This window comes from Microcaecilia unicolor, chromosome 4 (genome assembly GCF_901765095.1).
Source record: "Microcaecilia unicolor chromosome 4, aMicUni1.1, whole genome shotgun sequence".
In the NCBI taxonomy this organism is placed as follows: domain Eukaryota; kingdom Metazoa; phylum Chordata; class Amphibia; order Gymnophiona; family Siphonopidae; genus Microcaecilia; species Microcaecilia unicolor.
Window position 1 is genome coordinate 246,629,309 of NC_044034.1, and position 14,613 is coordinate 246,643,921.

Genomic DNA, 14,613 nt, shown 5'->3' on the forward strand with positions numbered 1-14,613 from the left:
AAGGATGAGATTTGAATACAGCGCCTTTCTATGGTTACAATCAAAAGGTTTACATATTATATACAGGTACTTATTTTGTACCTGGGCCAATAGAGGGTTAAATGACTTGCCCAGGGTCACAAGGAGCTGCAGTGGGAATTGAACCCAGTTCCTCAGGTTCTCAGGCCACTGCACTAGCCATTACTAGGATATTCCTGCATATCACTGACTGATTTTAGCTCCAACTCCAGTGATGAATTCTTCCTTCCTTCTCCTCAAGATCTGGGCTATGAAATATGTATGATTTTTCCTTTCCTTTTTTATTTCTTGATTGGATTATTCTATGTAGGTTTGGGGTTTTTTTTGGTGGTGGGGCGGGGAGGTTTCTACTATTTCTTTGTTGTAAAGAATTAAAAAAAAAAAAAAAAAAAAATTGGACCCCAAGATTTTGAGTTCTTAGTCCTGCCCGCCTTTGCTGCTTAAAAGTATCCTTACCAACTATATCAGGGCACCACCAAACTCACAGTAAATTGAAGCTGTGCGATGGAAGGAAAGTTTTTTGATCTCACTCTCTCAAGACTTGTGAGATATGAAATAGTAAGAAACCACCACCAGGTGGCTCAAATTTACTGTCAGCTCGGCGATGCTCCAGTGCAGTTGGAAAGAAGCGCCATCCTCGCCTTCCTGCTGCCAAAATGTTGAGCACATCTGCGCTCTGCCCCACCCCACTGCAAATAGTGAGTGTGCGCTCTCTCCATGCTGATCTCAGATGGGATCCATCCCCAAGGCAGTGCTGAGGCAAACTGGTGACAATATTGTGATCTCCGAGCAGAGTTGCCCTGGGCTGCAGCCTGAGTGCCTCCCTGGAGGTGATGAAAGTTCTGGTGCAGGTGGGCAGCAGCACTTGGAGGGGGCTGTGCGCAGCACTTCTAGCAGGAAGGCCTTTTGGAAAAGGAATGGTGTGGCCTATGTTCACCTCCTACCTTCCACTGGTAAGTGAGCCTGTGATTACCCTCAACATTATCCTACACTGACTATTTTCTATTGTGCCACTCCGTAGCATCCAGACCCTCTACTCTTCTCCTCTGATTTCTGCAGAAACTCTGGAATACGTATCACTGCTAGTACAGCAGTGAAAGTTTATATAAACCTACAAGGTGTGCACAGCACAATACAGAATAGACAACTAGAAGAAACAGCTCAAGTTCCACAGAGCTTACACGTTCGTCAAGACACAGATATGGAGGATGGGGCCATTTTGGTGGACAAGCATCTTTGCTCTCTGAGGTCTACAGAGAAAGAAGCCTCAGAAGGTGGATGTGGGTTCAGGGAGGAAGTGCCTGTAGGATTGCTTTTATCTTCTGATAGTTGAACGTAAACATGACTCTTGCAGCCGTATCTCAAAAAAGATATAGTAGAATTAGAAAAGGTGCAGAGAAAATGATAAAGGGGATGGGACAACTTCCCTATGAGGAAAGGCTAAAGCGGCTAGGGCTCTTCAGCTTGGAGAAAAGGCGGCTGAGGGGAGATATGATAGAGGTCTATAAAATAATAGTTGAACGGGCAGATGTGAAGCATCTGTTCACGCTTTCCAAAAATACTAGGACTAGGGGGCATGCGATGAAGCTACAATGTAGTAAATTTAAAACTAATGGGAGAACATTTTTCTTCACTCAACTTGTAATTAAACTCAAATTCATTGCCAGAGAATGTGGTAAAGGCGGTTAGCTTAGCGGAGTTTAAAAAAAAAGGTTAAGACAGCTTCCTAAAGGAAAAGTCCATAGACCGTTATTAAATGGACTTGGGGAAAATCCACTGTTTCTGGGAGAAGTAGTATAAAATGTTTTGTACTATTTTGGGCTCTTGCCAGGTATTTGTGATCTGGATTGGTCACTGTTGGAAACAGGATGCTGGGCTTGATGGACCTTTGGTCTTTCCCAGTATGGCAATACTTATGTACTTATATAGTTAAGATATTTGGATAAGTCGTGCAATGACTGACTTCTGATGGGAACCAAGTGCAGTCTTGCTTGGGGCAAGAGATGAGAGGAGCAGACTGGGGGGGGGGGGAGGAGGAGGAGTGAGAGGAGCAGACTGGGTGGGGGAGAGGAGCAGACTGGGTGGGGGAGAGGAGGAGTGAGAGAAGCTGGGTGGGGGGGGGGAAGAGGAGTGAGAGGAGGAGGCTGGGTGGGGGGGAGGAGGAGGAGTGAGAGGAGGAGACTGGGTGGGGGGAGGGGGAGTGAGAGGAGGAGACTGGGTGGGAGGAGGGGAGTGAGAGGAGGAGACTGGGTGAGGGGGGAGTGAGAGGCGCAGACTGGGTGGGGGGAGAGGAGCAGACGGGGGGAAGGAGTGAGAGGCGCAGACTGGGTGGGGGGAGAGGAGCAGACGGGGGGAAGGAGTGAGAGGCGCAGACTGGGTGGGGGGGAGAGGCGCAGACTGGGTGGGGGGGAGAGGAGCAGACGGGGGGAAGGAGTGAGGAGCAGACGGGGGGGGAGGAGTGAGAGGAGCAGATGGGGGGAAGGAGGGAGAGGAGCAGATGGGGGGAAGGAGTGAGAGGAGCAGACTGGGGGGGAGGAGTGAGAGGAGCAGACTGGGGGGGGGGGAGGAGTGAGAGGAGCAGACTCTGGGGGGGGAGGAGTGAGAGGAGCAGATTCTGGGGGGGGGGAGGAATGAGAGGAGCAGACTGGGGTGGAGGGGGAGGAGTGGGAGGAGCAGCCAGAGGGGAAGGGGGAGGAGTGAGAGGGGCAGACCAGGGAGGGACAGGGGCAGACTAGTGGGAGCGACAGACCACCCGGGAGGAGGAGGAAGGAGAGTGGCAGACCGCCCAGATGAGTGGGGGTGGGGGTGGGGGTGAAAGAAGAACACCAGCTAGGGATGGCAGAAGGAAAAGAATGAGAGGGGTACACCGGGACTATAAGCACTGCTTCAGGGGGAGGATTTATGCTTCTGATGGCGTGGTTTGGGCATTGGGGAAAGGTCTGATAATATGCCACTGCACAGCATTGGCAAAAGTTAAGTGTCTGATTTTGTAAGCTCTTTCGCATAGGAGAGAGAGAGCAGGAAAACAGACTCAATATAAAAAGCTCTAATGAGCCGAGGCAGAGATGCCTTCCCCCATCCACCCTATCCAACTTTGGAGGAAACAATGCTGGGAAGGAGGGAATGCTGAGAGGTCTTGCTTGTTAGCTCCTAAATTCAGAGAAAATCATCGAGGCCTGGTTCAATCCATACCTTGATTTTATAATCTTAGACACGTAGACCACTGAGGGCCCTTTTACTAAGCTGTGGTAAAAGGGGCCCTGTGCTAGCGGAGGTGGCCATTTTGCCACACTCATTTTTACTGCAGCAGGTAAAAAGCCCCAAAAAAGAAATGGCCATGTGGCAAGTTTGCACTTATTGCGCGGCCATTTTGGGGGAGCACTTACCGCCACCTATTGAAGTGGCAGTAAGGAATCCCGTGCTACCTTGACGGTAATTGGGCAGCACCGGGTAACCCCGTACGGTAATATTTTTCTGGAAATTCTGATAGCTCCGGAAATGCCGCACACTGGGGGTGGAACTGCCGCCAGAGGCCACGCTAGGTTTACAGTAGTTCCAATTTGCTGTGCAGCAAGCCCATTACCACGTGGCAACCCTTTAGTAAAAGGGCCCCTTGAAAGAGCCTATGTAAGTAAAATGTTGCTATCTTAACCCAGAGTAACTTCAGATCACTTGAACCATGTATCACATAACATTTTAGAGGCGGTCACCCTCACCCCCAATCTCTGTGCATTCCATAAAATAGCTTAGCTCATTTTGAAACTAAATTCATAATCTCTGCCTCCCTTTTACTAAAGGGCAGTAAAATCTGGGTTTAACACGTTTTAATGAGGGACTTCTTCATGCACTAAGCCTAGATTTAACATGAAACTTTTTTTAGGGCTTTTTTTTTTTTAATTTGCAGGTTGTGTGCTAATGTTTCCATTAGTGCATAGTACCTACAAAAACTTTACATGGTCTTGAAAAAAAAACATTACTAAAATTAATAATTTTGAATAGAAGATATTACCTTTGGGAAAAATTGTTATTAGTTCAAGAGAGCCATTCTGTTGTACTCCCTGAAGGACAAACTAGCCAAAACAGACCCCACTGACTTACCGGAAAGGAAGGCGGAAGAACAATGTGTTTTGGACTGCACAACAAGGAGCCCACAGCAACAACTGCCTTCACAGGAATTGTTAATAACTGAGAAAACAATAAAAAACGATTCATCAAAAACACTAAATTTTAGACTTATATTTTTAAATTCAGTCTATAATGGAATTTCCCTTTGCCCCTACAAGTTGTATTTTGTCCTTTTCCTTCAGTTGGCAAAGACGGCTAAAGAGGAAGCCTCAAATGCTTTCATAGTGCGGTTAATTTTGACCATATTCTCTGACTACAGTAATATAACATCCCTTTTGCTCACTGCCAGACTGTAGTTTATTATGGACCAGCAGACTTATTTCTAAAATCACTTCTTAGTGCAACCAGCAGTGGCAGGCCACACTTGTATATTTTCACCTGCTCCAAATGCAGGCATAAATATACATATGTATATATCCAACAGATAATGCAAACCTCAAACTCTGCCCAGTTGCATTCCTGAGAATGCCCGCTTTATACAATGTGTGTGATTGCTCCCTGTATATACTTTAATTATAGGGATTTATGAACTGCCTTTATGAAATTCTCTTGGAGGTGAACAACACATATGTGTATATGATTGCGTATTTTGAATAGCTGGCTTCCTACATTTAAACTCTAAAACTGCACTTTATAAATTTAGCGAAACACTTCTTCCCAAATGAAACTGAAGTTTTCTCCAATGGACAAGTCCATAATGCTCTCCTAGAAACACTACCACTGTGTTCAATTTTACATCTATTTGTAATTCACATATAAAATGATTACAACATCAAACTCTAAAGTAATTTAAATAACATATCCGATTAATACAGCCCCATCAGGCTTCTAGGACAAGTTCTGCTTACACAATTTCTTTCCTTCTAGAATCTATAGGAAATTTGGGATAAAAATATTCAAGCAGACATTCATGCTATTTGAATGGTTACTAAAGATCTTATTTAAAGATTGCAAAGAACTCAGTCAGTCCAGCTATTTGTCTTACTGAACATTGAAGTTTTATTGTACAATGTTGCAGATATTTCTAAACTCACAGATGGAAAAGGAAACAGGTGTGAGCTATGTAAACTACCAATTTGGGTCACAAGTTTCCTGATTTGATCAGCTTGAATCCTAGCATAAAGCTAGCATCCTGCATTGCATTCTTTTCTTAAAAGTGTTATAGCTCATGTATGCTAAATACAAAATCTTTGATCTGTAGGCCATTATCTGTTGTGCACAGCTACTCTGAAGGAATGCTACAGCACATTTTGTTAATATGCACTACTTGATGGTTTTCATTGGAAAAAAGTAGTTGAACAAATGGCAACAGCCTAGTCTAATTTGTCAAGTAGTACCTCATAATCAGTTGTTATCTGTATGGCTCCATCATAAATTCCTTCAAACTCTCTTGCAATCAACTTCACTCGAAATACTGCATAGTAACCTGAAGCTAGTATTACCTGTAAGTGGAAGAAAACACTTCAGATTCAATATACTTCAATATGAAATATTGTACCTTCGAGGAGCATGTAGTCTTGCTATAGTAAACACATATTAAACTGCCAAGATAAACTAGACAGACATATAAATAACAGAATGGATAATATACAATAAAAAACACACTGGAGATAATTCAGTGTGGTGTGCTGCAAGATTGTGTCCCATGTAGCAACAACTGGTGTTAAACTGGCAGTCAAAGTTCTCAAAAGAAATAGCAGCTTCTGCTTTAGTTTACTAGCATTAGGATAACGCACATTTATTCCAAGGTTAAGGGATACTTCTGCAAGTGACATGTCAGCATTATATGCATGCAAAAGAAAACAATTTATTCCAGCTCCGATCAAATCACAGTAATACAGATACAAAAGGCTATAGAGAAAACTCAAATTTAGCTTTTGGTCACTATACATTATAAATTGTATCTGTTCAAAATATATCCCCCCCCCACAAAAAAAAAATAAAAACCAGACAAATGAGCTTCCCCCCCCCCCCAAGAATTCTACCTGTTCTGCTCCTGCGTGTCCTTCTGAGTCTTGCTGCTGCTTTGAGCAGAGGTGTCTCCCCTTTGCCACCCCACTTTCAATGCTCATTGTCTAGAATGTCTCCTTCTTCCTCCTGCCTAAGGTCCAGTATCTCTTTCATCCCCCCCACCCCACCCCCTTTGCGATCCTCCAATGTTCCTGTGAGCTGCCAGCAGCATCAGCAAGGAAAACAAGCTGCTTCGGCCAGCACTGGAAGTGTTCCCTCTGTTGTGTCCCATCCCGTCTGACACAAATTCCTACGTCTACGTAGGCAGAACACAACAGAGATAACGCTTCCAGGGCTGGCCGAAGCAGCATGTTGATGCTACCGGCAGCCCATAAGAACGTTGGAGAATCACTCGGGGGGGGAGGGGGGGGGATACAGATATTGGATAGCACAAGGCAGGCAGGAGGAAGAGGGAGATATACTGGACTACATTGGGAGGTGGGTGGGTGGGAATGAAGGAAGGAAAAGTAAGATATGCATTTCCAGACCATGGGAAGGGGAGAAAGGGAGAGAGATGCCAGAATGCAGGTAAGGGAGTAGTGGGACAGAGATGACAGAACACAGGGGTGGAGAGAGATGATGCACTGAAGAGGGAATTGATAGAAGAGAGCTCAGATGAGGGAGTGGGGAATAGAGGGGAAGAAGAGATGCTGGACCCCCAGAGGAAGAGAGACAATTTTTACTATACTTACTTTTGTGAAGGGCTATTTTGTTACAGGTGTTATTTGTCAAGTGCTATTTTGTTACAAGTCTATTGTGCCAGGGCTATTTTGTCAAGGTGCCATTATAAACATTTGTCTTGCATTGCCAAGTATATGCAGTGCTTTACAGACAATATAGCGGTACCAGCTTCTTGAGGCTACACTAAAAGAAAGATGAACAAGAACCACTAAGACCACGAGTGGAGGAGTGGCCTAGTGGTTAGAGTGGTGGACTTTGGTCCTGGGGAACTGGGTTCGATTCCCACTGCAGGCACAGGCAGCTCCTTGTGACTCTGGGCAAGTCACTTAACACTCCACTGCCCCAGGTACAAATAAGTACCTAAGCCGCATTGAGCCTGCCATGAGTGGGAAAGCGCGGGGTAAAAAAAAACCCACACACAAACACAAAACACGAGCTTTTTACGTGGGGCTAGTATTGAGAAATAATGTACAGTATATATTTTATAAGCTTCCACAGCTTACTAGATTTCTCTCAGCTAAATATACAGGTGCTTTGCCCCTTAATAGGGTTCTATAATTTTCCTTAATATGTACAAGAAATAATGAAAAGCCTTTTCCAATACAGCATAATTTCCCTTTTGCTTCATTGGGAATCTTTTCCTTGAAATTGTGGTATTTGGATCTACTCCAAAACAGTGGGTATTTTTCATTTTTTAAATTTTCTTAACAGTATATTTAGTACTTCTGTATTAATTCAATGCTGTTTTGTAAAAACTGATATTCCTTGTTGGTATTTTTTGAATTTCTATAAGATACAATTTTTAAAAAGTAGGCCTTGTTGCAAGGAGTAAGACCTAATGCAAGTCCCTCTATGAGCACCTTATAAGCAAGGAAAGGAGGCTTATGTAGGATGAAAACTTTTAAGTTTTAAAGTGGCTACAAAGAGATGTTTTCAGATTGGGATTTGAATCTGGCTAGAGAACTGTAATGGCATAAGTTCATGGAGTTTAAAGATAAATTCATCCAAATCTGAGGCAATCATTTTTGCTTCTCATACTTTGGAATTCCCCTATCCCCTCTCCCTCTGAGGGACTTTATAAAAGATCTTCAGAGTTGTTCTTGATACATTTTTCATGCTCAAATCTCCCATATTGCTTTTAGTTTTTTGTACTAAAGCAAATACATTCACTCTGGTCTATGCTTGACTACTCTGCTCTCCATATTCTTATCTTAGCTCTTGTAATTAAGAATCTCAACTACTGTAATTCATTATATCAAGGTTTCCAGCAGTTCTAAATTAAAAGGTCTAGAGCCGCACATCGATTAAAATGTTTAATTGCGCAATTGATCACAAAGTGTACCCCAGTATTTTCTCCTGTGCAATGCAAAATATAGACAGCAGATGTAAATTCTCAACACTGATATGTCAGTTACTAAACTGAAAATAAAATTTTTCTTCTTACTTTTGTTGTCTGGTGATTTTATTTTTCTAGTCATCTTGTTCTCTGTCTCTGATTCTGCTTCTGCCTATGCTCTGAACTGTGTTTCCAGGGCCTCCTGCCTATTTACTAACTTCTCTCTTCCTGCCCTATCCATCTTTCACATTCTATTTTCTTCCATTATTCTGCCTCTTTCTCAAATCTATCTAGTTTCTAGCTCTTCCCTTTCCCTCCATTTCTTTCTTTCTTTCTCCTCCTCCTCTGTTCATGTCCACCATCTCCATTCTTAACATCTGTCCCTCTCTTCCCAGCCATCCAGTATTGCTCCTCTCTCTCTGCATCATCCACCATTGACCCATCTCTCTCCTTCTCTCCCCTCAGCATCTAGAATCACCTATAGAGCTGAAAACTAGATAAACCTGTGCCAAATCCTACTGAAATAAACACGATCTCTGATTTCACGTTGCTTCTTTTATTATGTGATGTTAAAGCTCAATGCCCACTATTTGTATTCATATTCGGCCGAGTAGTAAAACATGCTATTTGGTACAGCTCTAGTAGGTATTTTCCTGTCCTTGGAGAGCTTGCTATCTAAAGTCTGTACATGAGGCAATGGAGAGTTAAATGATTTGGTAAAGATTAGAAGGAGCAGCAGTGGGATTTCAACAGGGCTTCCCTAGTTCTCAGCCAACTGTCCTAATCATTAGGCTACTCCTTAAAATATGTGCAGTCGCCTCCAACTTCATTTCTTTATGCAAGGCTTAAAACTCAGCTAACATTTTTTGATTTAAGTGTACACTCCAGTGTATCCAGCTATATAGGTTCCATAGCTTTATTTTCAATATTGTGGCTCATCGTCTAAGAAGTCCAAAACAGATAAATGGTATGGGGAGGAACTCTAGCTGAGTGGGAAGACTTTACATCAGCAGGATATAAGCAATCTGGAGCAGCAGTGAGACTAAGCACCAATATATGCATTGCTCTAAGTAAAATATAAACAAGTAAATATTAGATGCAGTTCCTGAACACAAATTGCTTCACTTTGAATTCCCACTTCCTTATTAACTTATCAGAAATGCTGCAAATACTTTTACACACACACATGCTCAGTGCTGTCACTAAATTAAATACATCTAGTAGCCTTCACCATAACAACTTTAAATATTTTTGGACCTCAGAGGTGACACGTTTCACATGGCAAATCAGCTTATGGTTCACCTTAATGGTCATAGGCCACATTCATTTAATTACTTCAGTCTTACTATTTTTAGTATTTTTGACATTTTAAATTAAAATTGATGGCACTTACCTTTAGAGGAGCTAGTCAATCAAAACAGGACCATGTAACCGACATGGTCCTGTTTTTTTTTTTTTTTTTAACAGTCCAAGATATCTTGACGACTCTCACAGAAAGGACCAGCCCTGGAAGTAGCGAAGTGAAACATGACTCATGTCAGCTAGATGGTCCTGTTTTGATTGACAAGCTCCTCTAAGAAAAGTGCTGTCAATTTATAATTTTAAATGTCAAAAATACTACAAATACTAAAACAGACAAATAATAAAATTAATGTGACCTATAATGATTAAGGTGAATCATGAGCTGATTTGCCCATGTGAAATGAGTCACCTCCGAGGTCCAAAAACATTTAAAGTTGTTATGGTGAAGGCTACTAGTATTTAATTTAGTGACCACACTGAGCATCTGTGTATGATTTCTTGACTGAGAGCACCCGCAGAGTAAGACTGACCTTTTAACTTTGAATTATTTACACACAGCACATCAGAAGGCTGCCTACAGATGGCCAGTGAGAAGCTAACCAAATAGGCACATTCATTCATTATGAAAAGTACCTAAAACCTATATACTTATCAAACTCTAGGCACCACTGAAGCAGGCAACAGCCAAAACATGAAGAGCTAGTGATCAATGAAACAGTAATCTGTATTTCAGGATTCCACTGACCATAAGGTTGTTTTTGGATTTATTAAAACCTTTTTAAAGTTATTACTGGCTCATCATTGCTGCTTTGCATTTGTGATATATTTGGATTGTAGCATTTTGGACCTCTGTTTTTGGAAACCAATTCCGCATAATTTTTTAATGATTCTAGATTTTGCTAAAAGCTTAAACTAATCATAATGGAGAACAAGCAGAAATCTTTTAGTTAATTCTGGATACACTATTTTCTAAACTGTTTATTATGGTACGTCCAAAAAATGAAATGCCCATATCAGTTAATTAGTTGCAAATTCCAAAATACATGATATAGCAGCACAAACTTGCTGAAAATTCACAACAGAGATCTGCAGAAAGCTTTTGTTTTTAATATAAAGTCAATCAGTGTAAACTAAGCAACTCTTGCAGATTCTCTAAAAGTCTAATTTAACAATTTACATTTTCTATTAAATGACTTTTCATTTCAGAGTACAAAATGTATCCTTACTGATGTTTGTTCTGATCCAGTAGCATTTTCTATGTCAGGAAGGTTTTCAATTATTGTAGTTCTGTTGCCCTTCTCAGTAATAAGGAGTTCTATATCTAGACCATCTCCTATAACATACCAGCCTTTTACAGCCAACTGAAAAATAAATAGCAAATCTTAATAATGTAACTATGCAAAAATGTTATTTACAGTATCAAAAAGAATTGTACATGATTTACCTCAATGGGATTACTATTAAAAACTGCAATAAGAATGCTGCTGGCTTCTGTAGCACTCAGTATGCCAAAGTCTATATAGCGTTCCTCTAGTTTTGGGGGTAGTACAAAATACTAAAAAGGAAAAAAAAAAAGATGTTTACAGAAAAGTGAAAATATATACTTAAACTGATTTGTCATCTAATTATTAGGTAACATTAAAGATACACTTTTCCACACACTTTCTGTTCAACATCACTAACCACATAAATGTGTAGGAATTCCACAAAAAAAAAAAAACAGCAACAAAGTAAACCTGATATGATTATAGGTTTTGGACTTCAACCTCCCCTGCTCAAGCAGTGCCTTTCATGTATCAACATTCTGAATCTTGAAGCACTGTTACTTGAAATATAAGGTGGCAATTTGGTTTGTTTTTTTTAGGTGTTTTAAGATTTATTTACCACCTTTATGAAGAGATTCACCCAAGACAGCGCACAATAGGTTTAATTTGAAATAGGTAAGCTTATATTGTAGTAGTAATAGCATTAAAGTTTAGTGAAACAATCAAATGGTAGCATAATTAGAACAGTAAGCTAAACCTGGAATTGCCAAACTATAACAGCAATACAGTGTATGTATCACACGTTTTTATTGTATGTATTTTATGCATGTTAGAACTTTCTAATGCATGCAAATCACTACTGTACATGCAGTAATTCATATCTTTATGGAGTACAATTCATTTTCCATGCACTAAACACTTAAACTGAATGTGCACTAATGAATATGAATCTCTAACAGAACATTCAAATAACAAATGATACTCAATGTCAGCATAATACAATGAAACATCTTAAGTGGCAGAAATGACATGTAATTGAAACAAATAGAAGGACAAGATACATAAGTCAAAGGCACTGGGATAAATACAAATTGAGGGTAAATTTGTATGTTTTTGAAAGTTTTAGCTTATTGAAAGAATTTCACACCTAAACTAAGGGGCAAATATTAAGTATACAGTTAGAGTCACCAATGTACTAACTTGTTTATGCTTGTTAATACTATTAATCCACATTATTTTACCACAGTTCCCATTTTATTCACTGGAACCTAGTTACTAACACAGACCCTCTTTTACCAAACTGCACTAGCAATTCCTGTGCGGCAATGCCAACAAAGCTGGGAATTGCTAGATCGGGTAAAAGAGGCCCATAATGTGTTAACTGCATTAGCTCATGCAAGTAACTACCTAAATGTGCTGTGTATATCTCACTACTCAATCTGATTTTGAGGATATACCACTGTGAATGCCAATGATATTGGCTATTTATTTGGATTTATTTACCACCTTTTTGAAGGAATTCACTCAAGGAGGTGTACAATAAGAATAAATCAAACATGAGCAATAGATAATTACAGCAGTAGAAATATTCAAACAACAATACAAATTTACAGCATAGTATACTACTTACAATGTAAACAATAAGTAATACCGGTAGAACATTTTAATTGACAGTGTAAGCAAATACGGAACATATAGATAGGTAAGAGAGCAAAAGGAGTTAGAAAGTAAGGGGACTAATTTAAAGAAAGTTGCATATGAGGTCATATAGTGTGATGTGGTCACGTTGCTTGCAACCTTCTATGAGTTTTGCTGTAGCATAAAGATAGGAATGGAAAACAAAAATGAGGACGTTATAATGCCTTGTATCGCTCCATGGTGCGACCGCACCTTGAATATTGTGTTCAATTCTGGTCGCCATATCTCAAAAAAGATATACTGGGATTAGAAAAGGTGCAGAGAAGGGTGACGAAAATGATAAAGGGGATGGAATGACTTCCCTATAAGGAAACACTAAAGCGTCTAGGGCAGATATGATAGAGGTCTATAAAATAATGAGTGGAGTTGAACGGGTAGATGTGAAGCATCTGTTTACGCTTTCAAAAAATACTAGGACTAGGGGGCATGCAATGAAGCTACAAAGTAGTAAATTTAAAATGAATCGGAGAAAATTTTTCTTCACTCAACTCAACTCTGGAATTCGTTGCCGGAGAATGTGGTAAAGGCAGTTAGCTTGGCAGAGTTTTAAAAAAGGTTTGGATGGCTTCCTAAAGGAAAAGTCCATAGACCATTATTAAATTGCACTTAGGAAAAATCCACTATTTCTGGGATAAGAGGTATAAAATGTTTTTGTTGGAAACAGGATGCTGGGCTTGATGGACCTTTGGTCTGTCCCAGTATGGCAATACTTATGTACTTAAGTTGGAGAATAAGGTGGCAAATTTAAAGAAAGGTACATATAATGTCAGAGGGCCTGGTTGAAGAACCAAGTTTTCACCTGCTTCCTGAAGTAGAGATAGTCTTGTGTTAAGCAGAGCCTATCAGGGAGTGCATTCCAGAGTGTGGGGGCTACTCTGGAGAAGGCTCACTTGCGGGTATCACATCATGTAATGTCTTTATAAGAGGATGTGGTTAGTGATAGTCCTTGAGAGAACCTTAGTGTCCTCAGAGGTGTGTGTAGAGGATCATACTATTCTTCAGGTACTCAGGGCCATTTCCTTTAAGGGCCTTGAAGATCACACAGAGTTTTAAATTTAGCCCTGTATTGTACTGGTAGCCAGTGAAGTTTTCGCAAAAATAGTGTGATGTGGTCACGTTGCTTGCAACCTTCTATGAGTTTTGCTGTAGCACTCTGAATCAACTGGAGCTAGTGCAGGCCCTTTGTAGAGTGCATTACAGTAATCCAGTCTTGATGTTACCGTGGCATGAACAACTTGGATAAGATTTACCTCCTCGATGTAAGGAGAGAGGCAGTGCAGCTGTCACAAATAGTAGAAGCAGCTCTTGAAGGCTGCTTGGATTTGGGGAATCAGAGTAAGTGTTGAATCTAACTGTATTCCAAGGTTCCCGACTTGTGATTTGAGGGGGGAGTTTGTATTTCTTAAAAGAGATTTTGATGTGAGGTATGCATCCACTTGTGTTAGGGACCCAGAGAAGCTCTGTTTTACTTGGATTCAGGCAAAGTTTGTTGTGTTCAGCCCATTCTTGAATTGATGTTAGGTAATCAGTTTATTCAGGGCTGTAGGTAAGTCAGGTTCAGTGGGTATGAGTAGCTGCATGTCATCTATGTAGATGTAGAACTGAGTGTCCATTGAATCAGCTCAGCTAGTGGCTTGAGGTAGATATTAAACGTAATAGGTGACAGTATCGATCCTTGTGGTACCCCCACAGTTCAGTGCCCATGGTGGCGATGAGTTGCTGCCAAAAACATTATGGATTGTTGCCTGTCAGATAGGGTAAGAACCAAGCAAGGGCTGTTCCACTGATACCTGTTTCTGTCAGTCATGCTAGCATGACATCATGATCCACAGTGTGAAAAGCTGCTGAGAAATATAGCAGTACTAACACAGAGGCGAATCCCCTGGTCTCGATTTATGTGAAGACCATCTAGTAGGGATATGAGGACTGTTTCTGTTCCATAAACGGGTCTGAATCCAGATTGACATGGATCTAGCCAGTCATTAAGTTGAACATGGACTGTTTGTGCTATAAGTTTCCCTAGAAATGGGATGCTGGATACTGGCCGGTAACTTTAAAGTTTTTGTCCTGGTCAAGGTTGTTTTTCTTAAGCAACTGCTGCCCTTTTTAATGCTGCTGGTAGTTGCCTATTAGAAAGAGAGGAGCAGACCATATTTGCCTGCTGCACTATCTTTGATG

The 14,613-nt window shown here is 40.8% G+C and overlaps 1 protein-coding gene across 1 annotated transcript in view; it reads right to left on the reverse strand.

Moving 5' to 3' along the window:
* TMEM131 (transmembrane protein 131) overlaps window positions 1–14,613 on the reverse strand; it is a 489,982-nt gene that overhangs the window by 120,864 nt on the left and 354,505 nt on the right. Inside the window, exons 16-19 of the mRNA XM_030201383.1 lie at window positions 10,917–11,027; window positions 10,699–10,833; window positions 5,481–5,585; window positions 4,117–4,203 (exon numbers count right to left, since the gene is read on the reverse strand). Of these exons, the coding sequence (XP_030057243.1) occupies window positions 4,117–4,203; window positions 5,481–5,585; window positions 10,699–10,833; window positions 10,917–11,027 (438 nt within the window). The remainder of the gene's footprint in view (window positions 1–4,116; window positions 4,204–5,480; window positions 5,586–10,698; window positions 10,834–10,916; window positions 11,028–14,613) is intronic.